Below are 21,467 nucleotides of genomic sequence, written 5' to 3'. Positions count from 1 at the left end.
TTCCACAGTCTCCGCAAAGTTCAAAAAGATACTATCTATCCACGGTAGTGGAAAAATTGTATTAAATCCATGCAAAATAGTCTGATAATATCATTTTATGTTGTTGGAAGGCATTCAGTTAGGAGTCTTAAAGAGACACTTTGCCGTTTTGAGGCATTTAAAAATGGAAAAATCTTGGTCACATGGAAGCGAATTGGTTTGGTAAAATAATAATAATAAATTTAATTAAATAAACACAAATATTAAGAAATTTCCTAGTAAAAGATAATTTGCTGGTCTTTACTTAAGAAATCAGCTTAATCCTCAACAGACCATGGTTTATCTGACCAAGATTTTTTTTTTTAAAGAAATTTTAATATCTGAAATGCCTATATTAACGGGCTTCTAAGACAAATATGTTATTAAACTCTAAAATAAACTAAAATATTAGAGATATGACCATAAATAATTTTTGATACTTGATAACAACCTGCCTGCATTAAACATAAAATTGCTACTAGATAGTGATAACACTGGACAGCCCTGAGAAAACTGATCCCGTGAAACCTACTTAGTTAATGTATTAACTTGCCCACCCCTGAAATGTGACAACTATATATTAAATATATTTAATTAATATATTAAATGAAAATATAAAAGTTTTTTATACATTACATCCTCATGTTTATTCCCTTTTCCTATGTGGGTGTAATTACGAGCCATTAATTCCTCTTAATTAGATTTAACACACAGATGCTGACTCAATTCAATTAGTTCAAGTTTAATTACAAATCGATCTATTATATATGTTTCTTAAAACGGACTGACTTTAGACTCAGACTTGAATTAAGATCAGCATAGATGAGGCTTTGGAGTTCATATGCAACATTTTCTGAACCCATATTCTAATGTGAACTCCAGCATATAATATCATAGATCTCAGCCACGGTTCAACATATGCTACGCTGAGAGTCTTCCAAAGGGATCTGAAATGATCCTGTCTTTTGGTGATGCCCTTTGCACTTAGGATGCTGTTGTAGGGAAATTGATAAGTCATGGTGACTACATAACCCAAGAATTGTTCAAACCACAAACACAAATAGCATCTTTCTTTATTGATGGCCATTCAAAAACATACCTGAATGCTCAAAATACTTTTTTTTTTTTGAGTAGAACTAACTTAAATTTAACAAATTAGTTAAATTAACTGTTATGAGTATTTAGAACTTTCTTTTTCTTTTGAGTTCACAGAACTAATATATTTTAAGTAAACTATTTCAGTGTTGAGTTTTATGAACTCATTTCTTTTAATTTAGACTAACTTAAGTTTAACTGAATCTGGGCTGGGATTTCTATTTCCCAGCATGCTTTGCCCATGGCACTCGAAAGGGAGCGTAAATGCTAAAATTAAGTGTTATATAATGTTTTTTTTTTTTTGTGCAAAATTAATGAATAAGGGAGATTTAGTAGTGATTAATGTTTCTGTTAATGTGGGTTTTTGGAGAGTTACCATCATGGTGACAAGTGGCGGATGCGGCATGGTTTGAGAGCAGGTAAGATACATGTTTTAAGTTGCTGTACTCGTTCAGTAAGTTCTATACCATTCTATTGTTAACATGTTAGCAAATTAATAAGTTGGCATTTTTTGAATTTTCTTATTAGGGTTTACAGTGAAGTAAATAACTCATTTGATTTGGAAGAACTCAAAATAAAAAATTAACTAAATAATTTATGTTAATTGCTATCAAAGTGTATGAGTTAGCTAACTCAGTACTTCAAGTTAGGAGCAATTATCATGCATAAGTACTACAAACTTAAAACTTGATAGTTCTGTTTACTTAATATTGGGAACATCATAACTCCAAAAATTTGATGCAACTGATTACCTCAAATTTTTTTAGTTAGCCCAACTTATTTGGGTTTACAGTGTACTGTTTGGGGAAAGTGGTCTCTTATGTTCACCAAGGCTGCATTCATTTGATCAAAAATACAGTAAAAACAGTAACATTTTGAAATATTATTAGAATTAAAAATGTTTTCTATTTTAATAGATTTTAAAATTTAATGTAATTAATTCTTTTGATGTCAAAGCTGAATTTTCAGCATCATTACTCCAGTCTTCATTGTCACATGATCCTTCAGAAATCATTCTAATATGCTGATTTGGTGCTCAAGAAACATTCTTATTATTTTCAATGCTGAAAAACAGTTTTGCTGCTTAATATTTTTGTGAAAAACGTGAGATTTCTTTTTCAGGATTCTTTAATGAACAGAATTGTCTTTTATAACAATTTAAGAGTCTTTACTATCACTTTTGATCAATTTAATGCATCCTTGCGGAATTAAAATATAAATATATAAAAAAGAAAACTTACTGACCCCAAACTTTTGAACAGTAGTGTAATATATCATCTGAAAGATGCCAAAATAAAATAGAGATGCTAGCAGGTGACCACTAAGCCAACGCCACATTGAAATGACTCGTCACTCAGACTCCAGTGATAATAAAAAAGAGACAAAAAAACTTTATTTTTTTTTTATCTAGACCAGGCTTTTTGTGAGAGATGATGGGAAGGTTAAAAACCAGTTGGCGGCAGAGTCAAGGAGACTGGTGCCTTTGGCTCCTGTGGTTAAGCCAGGGCTCCCATGGGGTCCCAGGCCGGGAGGACGACGGGGTCTTGCTGCATGACGTCCAGCACTTCAGGAGGGATGTAACTCTTATCCACCACCACCTCGTATACATACTCGGAGAACCACTCGTCTGTCATGATCAGATATCCTGCAGGAAGAGGCAGAGATGAGGCACAGACAGACAGAGATAAACGGGTAAAATAAGAGAGGAGCAAAAGAAAGATAGTGGGATGGAAAAGGGGAACACTATTTAATTTGCCATAGCAGAAGCTCTTCAGATTGCCTAGGTTTGGAGAGAGCTCAGTCTACTAATTAAACTTGTAATTCAGCTATATATACCACTATATAAAGTCCAGGCCTGAGTGATGTCCGATTTAGTGCCCGCCTCGTGAGACGGGATTTTTCGTCACACTCTGAAAGCCGATTAGGCTTGTGAGTAAAACTTAAACAGCAAACAGTGTTTAACCAAATCTGATGTCAAATAAAATCCTGATCCAATTAGCACGGCATGTTCTCCATTGTTCCGCACAGAGGGAACGAGCCACACCCTGTCTAATCGCGCCGTCTGTTCTCACCTCTCGAAATTGAAAAAGTTTGATTTTAAAACAAGCAAACACACACATTTGAACATTATTTTTAATTAAGGGTGTGTTTGGATCCTCGTGTCTAACAGTGGCTCCCAATAAAGCCAGTTCCATTCTTAATCGCTTAAAGAATGCACAAACTCTTGATATCAGTTTTGCCGTGCTAAAAGCAGGAAGAAGATGTTGATAAGGTTTATTTCACACAGCGCTCGCTCTCGGGTCATGTCCGGTTGACTAAGACGCATCAATCAGGCCATCGAACAGAAGAAAAACACCTAGTGAAACAGAGCACAACGTGTACTAGAACAAATAGAGCAGTAGAGCTTGAATTTCCATGTTGGATTTCTGTGCATCGGTACCTCAGCTCAATGCTTTGGTAATTAAAGTTTGAGGTTTTCAAAATACTTGTAATGTGTGTGAATGGAGCATAATTTTTGGACTTTTAATGAGCCTGACTCAAGCCTCAGTGACAAACTGACTAAATCTGAAGAACAAACTGATTTTTGTTACAAAACATCATATTTATTTATGCAGCTAGCAGTCTTTGTATTTGCAATAGAAATTATCCATTCCTGGAGGACTCAAAGGATCTGAAAGAATATTTATCTTTCTATTCATCACTGCATTTTTACTACCATAAAATCTACAATCTTCAGGGCCCCCAGTGAGCCACTGAACACATAAATATTCGGTAAAAATCAGTTACACAAATACCTCTCTTCAAACTCTTGTTCGTGCCACAGTATGTAAACAGGCAAAAATAGGTAGGAATGAGGCAGAAATACAGCTTGAAGCCTGTATTCCTCCAGAAATGTCAACCCTGCCCCTCTGAGTATATTGCGTTATTGTCTAATCTTCAGGGGAAACAACTGTTATGACCAATTTGAGAGCCCTTAACCCCTTTAACCTCAACAACACATTTTTTTAAATTCCCCTCCTCGTCTAGCTGTCAAACAATACTGCTCGAAAACCACAAAAAGTCCTAATTTATGTGCAGCTGTGATGTTTTGAATTCATCAAGAGCTGTGAATATATGTGATTTGTCATGTATAAATACGAAGTGTGCTGTAAGATTGCTGTTTTTACGACACTGACAGATGTTTCTACTAAAGCCAGTGGGTTAAAGGTGAACCGTGTTAATTTTGCACTACTAGCGGGATGTTAGAGTTGGCACTCAGAATGTTAATTGTTGTTGGGGTAATGCATTATATGAAACTTGAGTTACGTAATCAGATTACTTTTTTCAAGTACCTAGTAAAGTAATGCATTACTTTTAAATTTACAACAAAATATCGGAGTTACTTTTTCAAACAAGTAACGCAAGTTACTTTTTCATATTTATTGACTGACAGCTCTCCTGTCGCCATGTTGAGATAAACTGTAAGTGGCTTTGAGTTTTGTTCTGATTTAATCTCACTTTATGAACAAATGTCTTTGCTGCTGACCTTCAATGATCCAATTCAACCATACTAATAGCAAAAGACTTTAGATAAATATCACATTTGTGATCAGCCTGAAGCTTATTCATTTCACTTTTGATCTGAAAAGGCCTTTACATTGGCCAAAAATATAACTTTTTTTGTTGTTATTAAAAAACAAACAAGCAAGCCCAGCCCAGGTCAAAAGTAATGCAAAAGTAATGTAACGCATTACTTTCCATAAAAAGTAACTAAAAAGTTACTTTTTTAGGGAGTAACACAATATTGTAATGCATTACTTTTAAAAGTACATTTCCCCAACGCTGATTGCTTGGTGGTTTAGGCAGTTGATTACCGTGCAGAATATTTAAATAATAATAATAAAAATTAAAAAAAAAAAAAAAAAAAAATCAGTGGTTTCAAATGCTACAAGTGAATTTCAACATCAGTGAAAACTGAATATCATTTTGATATTTGCTAAAGAATTCAAACAGTTATTAAATTATTTTTAAGATTAACCAAGTCAACATTAGGTAACTTAAAGCCGGGTGCACATTAAACGTTACAAGCGGGATTAAAACAAAAACAATCTGTAGCGTTAATTTTGATCATGGCTTGTTCTTAAAATGAAAAAAGGGAGGGACAAGACGATGTGTGTGGTTTGTTGTCTCACTAGTTGCATAATCAGGTTCTGCGCTCCTATTGGTCTTTGATTTGACGGTTGTTGTAGAAGAAGTCACCGTGACACTGCAGGACTGTAAATCAAATCTTCTGACACTGCCAGAATTTCGTCAGAGGTTAAATTTGATCGCGACAGTCATTAAAGCTACAATATGTTGATTTTTTGCCGCTAGAGATCGCCTATTCAAAACAATGGTGTAGCTTGATAACGCCGAGTTTGAGCGCGGAATCTTGGGAGATGTCGTCTTCACCTCACAGCCAGTGGAAAAGAATTGGGACGGGACTCAGGCAGAAATCATGTTCATGGATGAGATTATTAACGTTACTGTATTATGAAGCAGAGCAGAAGCTGCTGGAGCGAGTGCTAATGAGAGACGAACGCGACACACGCCTCACGAGCAGCGGAACTTATATTATTATGCCGCAGTCGCCGCTTTCGCTTCTTCCGGTCAAGTGCATGAGGTAACACAGCGCTGTTTATCATATTAGATACATGTGAGTGTGTTGAAAATTATGTTATAACGTTACTCTGTGCGTTTGCTCGGTGGCTGCTGTGAGACACTTGTTGCACACTGCAGTAAAATAGATCGATATTAGAATATCATATTAATAAATGCTGGGTGGCTTGTGTTGATAAATGGCATGCAATCAATTTTAAAACATATTGTATGATGGAGAAAATGCTGTATTACTGTTACTAAAAATAAAGCCGCATCTGATTATGCTATGTTAGCTACTTGACAAAATAGTGTTTTTCTCTGAGGCATGGTAAAAGCACGGTATTCTCGGAAAATCAAGAAAACTAGATTTAAACAATAAGACTAAACGTGTTGAGCTATATAACAATAATTCGTTTTCTGTCTCTAAATGTAATTAAACAGTAGTTCCCTTGTCTAATAAAACATGTAATATATTAAGGCGTCTTTGGTGTTTCCATGGTTTCTACAAAATAAAACCAGAAACCGAGGGTAATGCGGATATGACGCCATTTCTCACAATTTACAAATAGTTGGAAACATTTGGGATATTTTAAGTACTCAACTGAACAAAATATATAACACTAGCCTACTGGTTTTTCGACGTTTTACTGCAAAAATCTTACATATTGTGCCTTTGATCGGCTGTCAGTGAACATATCAAACTAGCGATCAAAGACTTTAGATTTTGGCCTAGGACCAGAAGAATATTTTAGGATTCCAAACATTTGTCTCAGACAGCCAAATCATGGCCAACATCGTATAGAGTGAACACAACTTAAAAAAAAAAAAAAGAAAAAAAAAAAAAGGGGTCATATCAGCCAAAACATTGCACATCCCTAGATAGGGGTTTTAAAAGAAAAATCTCTTTCCTCGTGTATACTACCCTTCAAAAGTTTGGGGTTTTAATGTTTTTAAAAGAAGTCTCATACTCACCAAGGCTGCATTTACTTGATCAAAAATACAGTAAAAAAACAGTAATATTGTGAAATATTATTACAATTTAAAATAACTGTTTTCTGTTTTAAAAGATTTTAAAATGTATTTTATTCCTGTCATGGCACACCTGAATTTTGGGTATTTATTATAGTATTAATCACTTTCCAAAAAACATATCTTACTGACCCCACACTTTTGAACGATGTGAAATAGAAAAAGCAATGCTTGCCTTAGAAACACAACAAAGCCATAGCGATTACACTCTTTGAGGAAGTCAACCTATGAAAACCTTCTTATAGTTGTCTCCTCACATTAAACCACTATAGGAAAATAGTATTTTATCACGGAAACAATGACACGCTTCACCTTTAAGGCAAACTTTGAACTTTTTTAAATGCAGAAATGAAGCAATCTGCAATGAATCACTTTCTCTGATAAACGAGCAGGCCAAAAAAATCTTTATAATCTTCTGAGGAATGCAGGTCTAAGGAAGCAGAAAGAAAATGGCCATGTGTGCGTGTGCACACACTCTTTCTCTCTCCAGGCAGCCAGAGCTAATTAAACAGCCCCTCAATGTAGCGTCTGTTTTAAATAAGACAGTGGGTATGGACATTGGGTCCAGCTGTGAGCGGGTCTACAGATGTGCCCGGCAAGACTAGCGCACACAGCGTGCTCTAAACCTCTGAAACAAGAAAGGCCCAGCACAGACCCCATGCTAAATCAAATATCCGACTCCCAGTGCTCTCAGACAAGGGTTAAATTAAGTCATTGAAGAGTGGACTAAGGAGCCCCAAGAGCTAATCCTGCTGCAAATTGAATTATTCAATGTCAAAAGCCAAATATCTGTAAATTAAGAAGCATGTGTAATTGTCAGACAGATGGCGACCCCCTCACCTTTATTCCCACGATCGTCTCCCCACGAGTTCTCCACACGCCACTTCTCATAGCATTCCTCCTTTCCATTCTGAGGACAGGAGACAAAGATGAAGAAACAGAGAGAAAAAGTCCATCCCATACACATGACACTCATATTGGTTGGTGGATAAAGATGTGAGCTTGTAATGAAAAGGTTTTAGGTTTGCAACGGTTGATCTGTGAACTAATACCAATGTGAACTTGAGCAAAGCACACCCTAGGTTACTCTAGTTGTTTAGGATATAAGCAATTTGTTAATTTGACTACTTACGTAAACAAATGGAAGGAAATGAGACTTTCATAGCATACACTAGTTTAAAAGTTTGGCATGAGTAACTTTTTTTGGCAAGACATTTATTTAATCAAAAATACAATAAAACAGTAAAACTGTGAAATAGTATTACAATTTAAAGAACTATTTTCTATTTTAATATATTTAAAAATGTAATTTATTCCTGTGATGCAAAGCTGAATTTTCAGCATCATTACTCCAGTCTTCAATGTCACATGATCCTTTAGAAATCACACTGATATGCTGATTTGGTGCTCAAGTCCATCAATCAATCAATCAAACTTTATTTATATAGCACATTTACAAAACAACAAATGTTGGCCCAAAGTGCTTTACAAGAAAGAATATTCAAAAGCTAGAGAATAAAATTATGTTTTTAAGTATGATTTAAAAGTGGCAATTGATGGATCTAACAACGAGGAAAATTTAAAAGCAGTTTATCAGAAGACCTAAGTGCTCTAGAAGGAGAGTGAAGGAAGAGGATATCACTAATAGGGGCGTATGGCCTGTTAGTGCCTTATAAACACAGGATAATTTTGAAATCAATCCTAAATTTCACAGGAAGCCAGTGTAAAGATGCTAATATGGGAGTAATAGGGTCCCTTTTTCTCACCCCAGTTAAAAAGCTGTGCTGCATTTTACACCAATTGCAGGTGAGTTAACAGTCTGGGGGAGACCAATGTACAAAAAGTTACAACAGTCTAACCTTGATGAGATAAGTGAATGGACCACAATTTCCAGATCGCTTCTGGTAAGAAAGTGCTTAACTTTAGTGATTGATCTCAAATGAAAGAAGTTACTATTAACAACAGCACTAATCTGCTTATTAAAATTTAAAGTCCATAAATACCCCAAGAATCCTTACGTGATCTTCTAAATTTAAGGACAAAGGTTAACTGACCAGCCAGGGTAGATAGAGATGACATGGAAGGGCCTACAATCAGAACCTCTGTTTTACTCTCATTTAATTGAAGGACATACAGTACGTCAGAAAAATAGAACTATATATATATATATATATAGGGAAAATAACAGTGGTCCCAAAATCGGCCCCTGAGGGATGCCTCATATTAAAAAGGCAGATTTAAATAACATTTCTTATTATGATCAGTGTTGAAAACCATGATTCATTTTTTAAGGATGATGAATAGAAAGTTTAAAATAACAGCATTTATTTGAAATAGAATCTTTTGCAACATTATATATGTATTTACTATCACTTTTAATGTTTCCTTACTGAACAAAAGTATTAATTTCTTTAAAAAAACAAACAAAAAAAAAACAGTAGTGTATATTTCACACAGTGAAACTCTAGATGCTCTTAAACCTGGGCTATCATTTACTGATTAATAGACAAGCTAAAGAAGCCTTTGCTTTACAGCACATGTACACTGGGGCTGCCCACCGGCTGCCGAGAAGAGAATAATGAACTCTGGACATGCATATGGTGACATATGAGGGAAAACAGACAAACTGTTTGTAATTAAAACAGGCCGGATGTCTGCAGAAATGGAGAAAAAAAAAACTTCAGGTCACACTGACTGTAAGAGCTGTTAACGAGCAGACAGGGTCATAATAACCCATGTGATATAGTAGTAGTTAAATAACTTGCTCAAATTTCTGTATTATCCAACCCAAGCGTTTTTAAGCACGCTGTTCTCTCAATACCTTGTCAGTAACGGCAGTCAGGATCATGGCGTGGGTCATCATGGAGTCTCCATAGATCAACCTTTCCGCCTTAGATAAGTTTTTTCACTGAGATGCCAAACACCAGGTCATGGTTAAACCTACAAAAACATACAGTGAATCCTTAGTGTCATAAATACATTCAGAAATAACTCTTACTTTTTGACTTTTTGAAGAGGCAATACTCACACATTCATGTCATTGATGCCCAGTTTGCTATGGAAATGTTTGCCTACGTCACAGCCAAACCACACCGCCTGATGCCAGAATGACATTCATTAATACAGACATACAGAAATCCACTTTCAGCTGCTCAGTTATGAAAATCACCGTCCTAAAGCCCTAGCTAAACAACAGCATCACGGTCCTAAATCCTAACAGTAACATTGTCAAGACAAACATGTACAAACTTCCAAACAAAACTCCAGACAGAATGCAAAATATTGCAACTGCAAAAAATTGTGATTTTTTTTGCATGCCAAAAATACACTTAGGCATGTAAACCTTAGCAAATTACTTGATGTTCTTAAAACCTGGGCTATCTTTTACTGATTAATAGACATGCTAAAGAAGCCTTTGCTTTACAGCACATGTACACTGGGGCTGCCCACCGGCTGCCGAGAAGAGAATAATGAACTCTGGACATGGTGACTTATGAGGGAAAACAGACAAACTGTTTATAATTAAAACAGGCTAAAACAGGCTATATTATAAATGTCTTTACTGTCACCTTTAATGAATAAAAAGCTGGGGGGAAAAATCATACTATCCCCAAACATTTGCAAGGATGACCCTAAATCAGCCTATTTATAACGGCCTAATTGTTCAGACAACCCATCGACTAGTTGATTTTACCTCTCCATTCTTGATGGAATCTGCAGCAGCTTTTTTGAGCAGCTCGATGGGCTGGTTGTTGTAAAGTGTTTTGCGGCCGCCCACCATGTTGCCCAGAAACTCCACACTGTACAGCTTCCCATAGGGGTTTTGGGGCCGAGGGTCGTTAACGAGGCAGACCTGCATAGATATTACACAAGCTGTGAGTGAGGACTACAACACATAGAAGGTAACTAATGCTGAAGCTGAGGTAGTCTATGCTGCTTGTACCTTGTCCTGGAGGTTATAGAGGGGTTTGACGTGCTGTGTGTAGAACTCCAAAGGAGTTAATGGGCCCATGCGGTGAAAGTTCTTGTCCTTGTCCCGGTATTCCCAACAGATGGTGTCTGGAGGACTGCCCAGACACACACTGGCCACTCGAAACACCTGAAACACATTCAATGAAAGAAGAAAAAAAAGACATGAAATCAAAATTGGCCACTATTCACACAATTAATGGATTTGGTCCATGTATAAAAATTATTCTGATTTCCTCATGCTAAAAACAGTAAAATTGTGAAATATTATTACAATTTAAAATAACCATTTAATACTTTTTTGGAAACTGAGATAGTTTTTTCTTCAGGATTGTTTTAGAAGGAAATCTTCTGTAACAATATAAATGTCTTTACCAACATTTTTGATCAATTTAATGCATTCTTGCTGAATAAAAGTACTAATATCTTTCAAATAAAACAAAAACATATCATACTGATCCCAAACTTTTGAATGTTAGTGTACATTTTAGAAGCTCTCAAGCTTTATATCATATAACAAGTATCCAAAATTCAAAAACGGTTGATTAAAAGCTCACATTAAAGGGATAGTTCACCCAAAAATGAAAATTCTTTCATCATTTACTCACCCTCAGGTTGTTCCAAACTTGTATACATTTTTTTGTTATGTTGAACACAAAAGGAAGATGTTTTAAAGAATGTGGGAAACTGAACAGTTCTGGGGCACCACTGACTTCCATAGTATTTTTTTTTTCCTACTGTGGAAGTCAATGGTGCCCCAAAGCGGCCTGGTTACAAACCTTCTTTAAAATATCTTCCTTTGTGTTCAACAGAACAAAGAAATTTTTACAGGTTTGGAACAACTTGAGAGTGAGTAAATGATGACAGAATTTTCATTTTTGGGTGAACTATCCCTTTAAGTTTGAACTCTAAAGATGGATGACATATGGATGTGATATCTTAAATAAGACCTGGGAAAACAAACCACATTAGAGAAAACTCTGGCTTTGACTGGATGTAGCTGAGATGAGCACTAAGAACACAAACAGTGTGTGTGAGGCATCTAATGTTTGACTATGGTACTCTTTATTCTGAACTCAAACTGTTTTTAGTTCTCAGAACTTAGCCTTTGTTACTCCAATCCCAGGCATTTCCTGGCCTCTCCTGACCGCGGTCTCGGCTTTACATATTGGAACACGGATTTCTCTTAGCCAAGATTAACTTGACCTTGATAATACGTGCTTCTTGGTCAATCACAAATGGGCAGGCAGGAAGGCAAGAAAATGGACAGATAAGATGTGCCTGTCTTTTTTCTTTTGGCATACACAAGTAGGTGGATTGAGAAAAAACATGCACCACATGAACTTAAGTTTACAGAGACTTCTGGTTGATACTATTCTTCACACTATGTGAGATTTCATTTGTCTAGACTTCATTCAATAATAATAATAACAATCGTGAAGCTTGTAGGAGATTTTAAAGGGAATATTTATATAACAGCTTAATTTTTTTAGATGTTGTAGGAAAACTACATACTAAATTAAAATATAATAACTAAATAAAAACAAAAACAAAATAAAAAAAGCAAAAAATCCCGACATACAGATACACACATCAGGACATACAGACTCAGTGGTGCTTTTTTGTCCTATTGAGAGTTTGACAGAATAAATCATCATTTTATTTGCAAAATATCATTTGTCTTCCACAGAAGGCTTTGGAAGAACATCAGGATCAATAAACCAAAAATATGTCACTTCAACGATGCTCTTCAGAAAAAGAGGTTTTCTCCAACCAACCTTCTCTGTTCTCTCTCACCCTATTCCAGCACTATCCTGGAAAGAACACCCTTTATAAAGCATTACAGTTTGTTTTCTCTATCCAGTCTACCCAGAGGGAGAGTAAATACCAGCGGCGCCCGGCCCTCTTTCCTCCCTGTTGACCCGGCGTTGGACCCAGATGCTCTAACCGCACAAACAGCCTCTGCGTCGCACGCTCTCACATCCTCTCTCCTCCTTGGCAGGTTAGATAAACGTGCAGGACCGTCCAAACAACACGGGCGCCTGTTTATAGTTTTTTTTTTTTTTTTTGCCTGTTGAAAAGTGCCGCTTGCGCAAAACAATGGCCGAGGCTCACTGACGTCAGTACAGAGCCAGAGAGTCAATATTGAAACACCTGTCTGAGGATGGGTGGCCACAGGGCAACAGGAAGAGCCGAGGGGCACAACCAGGGAGGAGCGGCTGGCTCACAGGCCGGGAAGATGAGCACGCCATAGCACAATGTAAAGCTTTTTCTTAAGAAAAATGTCTCAACTAAAAGCACTAAATATCATATCCTCTGGTTGTTCCGTCATCCCTTGACTTGGGATAATGTAGGATCTGTGAGTCAGAGTAACTTATCAAGAGCAAGGTGTACGGATGCAATGTTTGAATTATTCTGAAATCAAATGTAAATTTGTGTGTATGGAATAATAAGCACTTGATCTAAAAGAAGGTGCATGTAAACCTTCTTTTATCCTAAGCAGACTGGCAAAAGCATTTGTGAGATATTATAGGAAAACATTTTAATTTTTCATTCAATTTTTTCCATTATGGCATACAGGTGTTTGTTGACAAGGAAAGGAACATACTGGCTGGCTATCTCACATCAAAGTAATCAATGTGCAAGCAATCAGCTATGCAAATTGCTAGATGTATGAAAACACAACATGGCACGATTCCAGTAGCCTGTGGGAAGGTACGTGGATCTGTTTACAAGCTCTTCAACGTAAATATTGTTCTTCTATACAGTTGCCAGACCCTGGTACCAGACCACAGCGCTGATCCTGCCATTTTTGTTGTTTGCATCTGCTTCTCAAACATAGCTTTGCAAGTAAACAGTATGGAGTTCAACGAGGGACAGTGTGTCAAAAATGTGCCTTTCTGCTTTTGTTACATGGCATATATGACACAACGCAAGCCAAAATATAATTTAGAGCATGCCTGGATGAGCCATTAGAGCTGACAAATTCATTTGACTGATTAACTTGAACTTTTCCTGTAAACAGGAAACACATTTGGCCCTTACAAACAAATTCCAAAAAAAAGGGAATTTTAGTATGTCTTTGCAGAGAATTATGCATAACAATGAACCAGAGCTCAAAAAAAAAAAAAAAAAAAAAAAAAAAAAATAAACCATATATTCCTCTATCACAGCTAGATTATGACAGAAAACAGAATGTTTATAAAACATAATATAAAAATAATAATTTAAAAAAAAACACTGTCAAAGGCTGGAAACCTGATTGTGTGTTCTGCTGCACAGAGATCTGTCAGATAGAGTCCTGATAGTATAAAGAGTGACACTGTCCAGTCCAGCACTGCCAACACATCAGTTAAACAAGGGCACCTTTGATCTACTAGTGATTATGAATGGAATGACAGATAAAAGCCAAGGGAACATGATACAGGCTGATTTTGAACCTACAACCCTCATAAAAACTCAATGTGCTCCGACTTCATGCGTAATGCTCCTTTTATCTACGCTAGACTAGAATCCAATCTTAATTACATAAATAATATGACTCCACCCATGATCTCATCCACTATTACTAACCATTTTGATAGGAATAAAAGTAACATAAATACACAAACACACTTCTCAACAACTCTGTGTTACAGAAAACAAACCAACACCAGGTGGACAAACAAACATCCCGTCAAATACAAGAAAACACACAAGCGGGTGAGAGGAGAGTGTTTCACAACCAGATTTACAGGGAAGTAAATCATACTCGGGCATGTGTTTGTCCTGGGAGAGAAACACAGAGCACGAGCTTAGAGATATTAACTTAGACGCGCACGCTGCGCGGCATCCTTTCACAGATGGTGGAGGTATAGTAATAATGCGAGTGAGATTGCCTTTGCCACTCAACGACAGGCACCGGGTGATAACAATCATGTTTGTGGAACATTCTATCATCAAGTCCTGCAGGCACTTGCTTTCTCTCTGTATAGCTCGCTCTTTCCTCCGCTCACACGCACAAAAATATGCGCAAACAAAAACATACGCAGGTATTCACAAAACCAAGGGATGCTTTGTATGTGCTCATTTTGGGTCGCAGGTGGTTGACAATGTTATTGTTTAGCTTAAATCATTAGCGTTAAATGATTTTTAATTATTGATGTCCATGTTTTGTCAGATCGAGTTTTTACGTCAATACTGTACATCACTTACAGTTTGACATACAGAGGGGTCCAAACGACAGAGACTATTTAAAGTTTAATAGGCTACTATTTATTCTTTCAATTCTCGATATATCAGCAGCATAGTTAATGTGCTTACCTAGAAATATTGCATAATCTTAAATATTTCAAATTCCTTAAACTTTATTTCCAATTTATTTATTTTCAATGAAGTTTCAGATTTTTGGACCTCTTTATATGCGTATTTGAAGAAGAAAGGTTTCTTTTTAAAGTGAAATGTATAATGGAATTGTTTTACTTTGTACATTGTCTTATATACATTTCATGAAAAATATTATACCAGGTATATGCTCATATTTGAAAAAAGACCTTTAAGTTAGCATTGATTTTATAGACTAAATTATAAAACTGTGATCATACTGCCTGTCTGTTTGTTGATTCTCGAAACGTGTCTAAGAAAAGCTTTCATGTTTCTGAAAGCTGATATGACAGGAAAGCTCTCAGAGCTGGAAACTGCCGATAAGGAACAAACAGTTGCAAATCCCATAATTTTAAAAAGTAAGCTTGACCGTCCTTATACAGTTTCACAGTTCATGTGAAATATGCAAGAGTTTGCAGCCAAGCCTGTGAAAGATAACCTTGCAATATTGTCTGGCAAGCTCAACTGGTGGTCTCATCAGCAGTGAAACAGCTCCCTCAACAGGCATAAAAGAAATGCACAAAGGAATATTTCACCCAAAAATAGTAATTGTCAATTTTTTACCTATCCTCATGTCATTTCAAACTCATATGGTGTCATCTTTTTAGTTTGAACACAAAATAATTATTACTGAAAATCAAATCAATATGTTGCCAGGATCTTTAATGATGTAATTTAAGTGCATATCCCCATAACAGCATAGAGGTTTAGAACGATGTGAGGGTGAGTAAATAATCAGAGAATTTTCATTTTAAGCTCAACTATCTCATTGTCATAAAACAAAGCTCCAAAAATAAACTCACCTCCTCAATCATGGTGTCTATAGTGTCAGACAGCTCAGTTTTAGTGGCTTCACTGGCCACCATGTTCCTCAGCCTTAGACAATATTCTCTCAACTGCAACACAAACAAACAAATGCAAATCACAAAAGCAATTCAAAAGAAAATATATGTTACCTGTTAATATATATAGTACAGAATGTGTCAAATTATCTAAGACCATACTAGGGGTGCAACTGATCACAAAACTCATTTTTGGATCATATTATGGTTTTTGAGTCACGGATCTGATCATTTTTCGAACACAGCAAGAACTACTAGCCTAACTAATAAAGTTTGAACATTGTTAAAGACAAGTGAAGAGTTAGTAAAATAAGAACAACTGTATAAAGTAAATATAGATTAATCTTTGTTAAAGCTGTGTTTTGTTGTTTGATTAACATTAATGACACAGACAGCAGCAGGTATTTATAGGCTGCTGTCACTTTAAGACTTAAAGGGATAGTTCACCCAAAAATTAAAATGATCCCATGATTTCCTCACCCTCAAGCCATCCCAGGTGTATATGACTGTCTTCTTTCAGATGAACACAATCAGAGTTATATTAAAATATATCCTGGCACTTCCAAGCTTTTATCCATTCATCATAAAAGTAATCTCTATGGCCCCAGGGGGTTAATAAAAGCCTTCTGATGTGAAGCGATGGCTTTTTGTAAGAAAAAAAAAAAAACATAAATAAAACTTTATAATCTATAATAACTAGCTTCCGAAAGACAGCCATATGCATCAATTTACGGAGAAAGAGTAATCCCTGACCCGACATAGGATGTAGGAGTCGCGTAAGCTTAGACGCCTCTCGTGGTTCAAACAAATAGGACTGTGTAACAAACTCGAGCTTTTCTTCACTTATATTGAAATCCTCCAATATTTCTCTTTAAAAATTCTCATTTTAGACTTCTAATTCATGACCGGTGTTTTGTTTTGCTCTATCCTCTGCGTATCCGCGTTCGTCATTGTGTCATTCATCGGGTAAGGGGTTACTCTTTCGCCGCAAATCAATGCGTATGGCCGTCTGCTGGAAGCTAGTTATTGTAGTTAATAAAGTTTTAAATATGGATATTTTTCTTACAAAAACCCATCGCTTCGCTTCAGAAGGCCATTATTAACCCCCTGCAGCCGTATGGATTACTTTTATGATGGATGGATGCACTTTTTTGGGCTTCAAATTCTCACGCCCCCCCATTCAGTACCATTACAAAGCTGGGAAGAGCGAGAATATTATTACTCTGATTGAGTTTGTCTGAAAGAAGATAGCCATATACACATAGGATGGCTTGAGGGTGAGTAAATCATGTGATAATTTTCATTTTTGGGTGAACTATCCCTTTATTGGCCAGTTTGAATATAATGATAAACATCCAATTTCTTTCTCAGTTGTTTACATTCACTTCGGACACAACCAACTGTTGTGAAAAATTTTGTGTGTATGTGTCCGTTCAAGCACAAAGATACGTAATAGAGGAATCAATTCTGTGTATGGAATTGACTTCCCTTTCACCTTTTCATGTGCTTTGAATGGTTTAAAAATCGCTTGAATGCTTAAATTTTAAAAAGACTTAGGAACACTTGCAAATGATAAACTTTCACTTTATGATAGTTAAATGTAATCCGCAAATCACATGTGTCGAACCGTGGGGCATGGTCCATATAGATCACGGATCAATTATGATACATTACACCCCTAGATTATATGTTGACAATCTATGTCTGTCTTTCTCATAAAAAAATATTACCCCAGACAAACAATTCTTTATAAGGCAATGTAGGCAATCACATTATGAATATGCTAATTTTAGCAGCTTATTTAATGACTCTGAATTAAGCTGTGAAAAAAGATTCAGCCTTCAATCTTTTCAGGTTGCAATGTTGCCTTCAGTATTGTTATGGTTAACTAAAACTATTAAAAATCATTTTGGGTAATTAAAATAAAACTTAAATAAAATTAGATATTAGATACTTAAACTTTAATTTTAAAAGCTTTTTTTTTTTTCTCAAATTGATGAAAATTAAAATAAAAATAAACAAACTTATAATAAATATAAATAAATAAATAAATATAAACTTAAAAATAAGTTTAAGCTGAAGTACTAAAATGACTAAAACCAAAATTAAAATAAAGCTAAACAAAAATCTAACAAAAAATAAATAAATAAATCACAAAATTGCTAAACTTAAACTAAAATTAAAAAGAAAACTGAAAATATAAACATAATAGTGAAATTATTTAAAAACAAAAACAAACAAAAAACAGTATATAAATACTATTACTATTAGTTTTATTTTAGTATTACTTAATACTAAAATAAAACTGGTTGTCTTTGATTAATCATTTCTGGCACATTATCTCATATTTGTTTTAGTTCTTCATTAAATGTCATGCGGACCAAAACTGCCATCTTCCTCGTTTATCTAAAAGACAAGGAAAGTGACCTTAGTGACATTCTCCTCTGCTCATCCGGTGACTCAAAGAGTGCTTCTATGATGGAGTCCCCGCTCATACACAGCCACTAAATCCTCATTCGGTAAATGTCAACATGAAAGCTTGAGGGGATACAACGCTGTGGACTGAGAGTAGCTTTCAAGGGTTGAGCGTAACTTCGAACCCACCTTGTGATTGAGGATATCGTTCATTCTTCGGGAAGCCTCTGAGCTGTGAGACTCGGGGAAGCACTTCTTAGGGACGACACCGTATTTTTCTGAAAAACACATAGGAGTTTAAATGCATCTCGAAAGTGAAGAATTTCAATTCATATATTTAAACCAAACTGACCAATAAGGTTAACTAGCATATCCCACTGTCCACCATCATTGGTAGGATTTGATAGCAGGAACTGAACCAGTCTGCCATCTACTGACTCCTTCCGCTGGGCTGTCTCCACACAGGCATGCAGAAAATAATAGCACCTCTCCACCTGAGACAAAAACAGAAATACACATAATCAGGGGGTGTGTACCATCAAGGTGAAGGGGCAAAGAGGGGACACAGTGGGCCACAAACATCCAGGCAACACAATACATCTCACACAAAAAGAGGATTTACTGCACCTTTACCATTAACACAATGAGAGAAGGTAATTCACAGCAAAAACAACACAGCAGAATTACAACCTCGGAGCCTGGTGCAAAATAAATAGTCAATTCTTAAATTAAACGTTGTTTTTGAAAATGCAAATCACAAGGAATGGTAACGCTGACTTACCTTATCCCAGAAAAAAAGATAAGACTGACTGAATTCAAATTCTTCAATGTTAAACTTCTTCATAAATGGAAGACGTATTACATTGAGACATGAGAAGATCCAACATCTCCCTGATGGAAAGAAACAAGCATAGAGAGTGAGGTCAGGTCAAACCTAACAAGGAAGTATTTAAAGGGTTAGTTCATCCAAAAAAAGAAATTTCTGTCATTAAGTACTCACCCTCATGTCTTTCCAAACCCGTAAGACCTTCGTTCATCTTCGAAACACAAATTAAGATATTTTTGATGAAATCCGAGGGTTTGTGAACCACACAGGCAGCAACGTCATTGCACCTTTAAAGGCCCAGAAAGGTAGTAAAGACATTGTTAAAATAGTTCACATAACTACAGTGGTTCAACCTTAAATGTTATTAAGCGACAAGAATACTTTTTGTGCGCAAAAAACCAAAACAAAAATAACGACTTTATTCAACAATATCTTCTTCTCTGTGTCATTCTCGTACACGGTTTACATTCAGCGCTTCCGTGTTCTATGTCAGAACGCAGACTCAGTATTAGCCGGCTCCTGTGTCAGCATCACACGCATGCGTCTGATTGTGAACAGCATACGAGAATGACACACAAGAGAAGATATTGTTGAATAAAGTTATTTTTGTTTTGAGGTTAATTAAATGATTAAGGTTGAACCACTGCAGTCACGTCGACGGTTTTAATGATGTCTTTACTACCTTTCTGGACCTTGAAAGTGGTGGTTAAATTGCTGCCTATGGACGAGTCATATACCTCTCGGATTTCATCAAAGATATCTTAATTTGTGTTCCGAAGATGAAGGTCTTACGGTGTGGAACGACATGAGGGTGAATAATTAATGACAGAATTTTCATTTTGGGGTGAACTAACCCTTTAGTGGAGTTTTTTCCATTCCGTTCCATTTTTTATGGGGACATAAAAATAATACATAATACTGTTTTTGCTATGCAAATATTACTCCCATGTACTTCTATAAAAATATCCTGATATAGCTTACTTCCTTGTTCCAAACCTAGTACATGTGAAATGTGTCTTTTGAAAGTGATGCACCAAGTAATTTTGTTGTTTTGCTGATTCTTAAGAAAAAGTTAAGCAATAGTCTTGGACTTCTCATCATGCAAAAACAGAAGTTTTCAGTTACTGTTTCGATTTTACTTACGGACATAGCTTTCTCTAGACCATTGATATGACTTGACACCTTCCACTCAAGTGGGCCTACATCTTTTTAAACATATGTCTGATGCACAATTCATGTGCAAAACTTTATTTTAGTGTAGGTACCTGAATTTTTCTGGTTGGTAACAGGTTTGCCCTCTGTGGGAATGCTGTGCTGGAAGATGTGTACTGTGTCCTGGACCGTCTGCCGATGCAGACACACCTCTAATGGATCAATGCAAGTTGAGACGTTCTGGGCGAGCAGATATCGAGGCTCCGAGCGGAAGCGCTTGACAAAAGCTGATGCTTTCTCCTGACTCAGTCCTGGGCAACAAACAAGGGCACAAACACCAAACAAGGGCACACAGTTTACAGTCCTGCAGGAACAGTGACAGAGTGTGATACTGTCCATTTAAACATTCACTTGTGCATTGCGTAATCATGGTGAGAATTGTTGATTTATATGACTTTTTTCCCCGTGGGACACAAAAGAGTTTAGACTGACAGTGTCAGATTCTGTCTGAAATTATTGACAACCAGCTCTCTTGACTTCAGTTTGACTCCATTCATTGTTTCTGGAGTTTGCCGGTGTTTAGCTTTTCTTTCACATTACAAACCTTTCCATTTCAAATAACTACACTCATTTTAACCCATTCAAAGTGTCACTCCAGTGATTTAACTCAAGCATAAGCGATCAAGAGTTAAAATCACACCTTTGCCTAGTCACTTTCAGCTGTAGTAGTAAACAGCTCGGGCTAGTTAGCCACACAATGCTACTACATTCACATCAATATTTGTGAAGCTCTGAGCCCTCAGCCCACACCTACAATCTGCGAGAGACAATATTTACACATACGCACCAGTGTCCATGTTTGCAGGTGAGGAGAGGAGGTGTTGGAGTCTGATTTGTAAGTCTTTGTTTATTTCATTCGCCGACAGCCAGTCAGTCCGTTCGGAATTCCGGAAACAGGAAATCCAGTAAAATCGCGTGTCTTTCTGTCGAGGTTGCCATGTCTGGAGAAACCCCTCCTTTCTGGAGGGTACAAACTTTGTACCCTATTTGTGGAAAGTAACCTGGAGTACCACGTAAACACCATGGTATTCATTGAAATACAAATGCTCCACTTAAGCTCCAGAAAGGCGGGGTTTCCC

General features: G+C 36.4%; 1 protein-coding gene across 1 annotated transcript; it reads right to left on the bottom strand.

The window, feature by feature from the left end:
• Nucleotides 1-2,478: 2,478 nt before the first annotated feature.
• Nucleotides 2,479-21,427, bottom strand: blmh (bleomycin hydrolase). The gene is given in 13 exon segments (XM_051862042.1): nt 2,479-2,758; nt 7,603-7,672; nt 9,584-9,667; nt 9,669-9,702; nt 9,791-9,858; nt 10,457-10,615; nt 10,706-10,861; nt 15,897-15,989; nt 18,540-18,628; nt 18,703-18,844; nt 19,132-19,241; nt 20,442-20,639; nt 21,176-21,427. Coding segments are annotated over 13 exon segments (1,362 nt in total). The 5' UTR covers nt 21,186-21,427; the 3' UTR covers nt 2,479-2,609.
• Nucleotides 21,428-21,467: the final 40 nt, after the last annotated feature.

Source organism: Ctenopharyngodon idella, chromosome 15 (genome assembly GCF_019924925.1).
Source record: "Ctenopharyngodon idella isolate HZGC_01 chromosome 15, HZGC01, whole genome shotgun sequence".
NCBI lineage: Eukaryota > Metazoa > Chordata > Actinopteri > Cypriniformes > Xenocyprididae > Ctenopharyngodon > Ctenopharyngodon idella.
The sequence above is the reverse complement of the archived record's forward strand: the minus strand, read 5'-3'. Positions and strand labels throughout refer to the sequence as shown.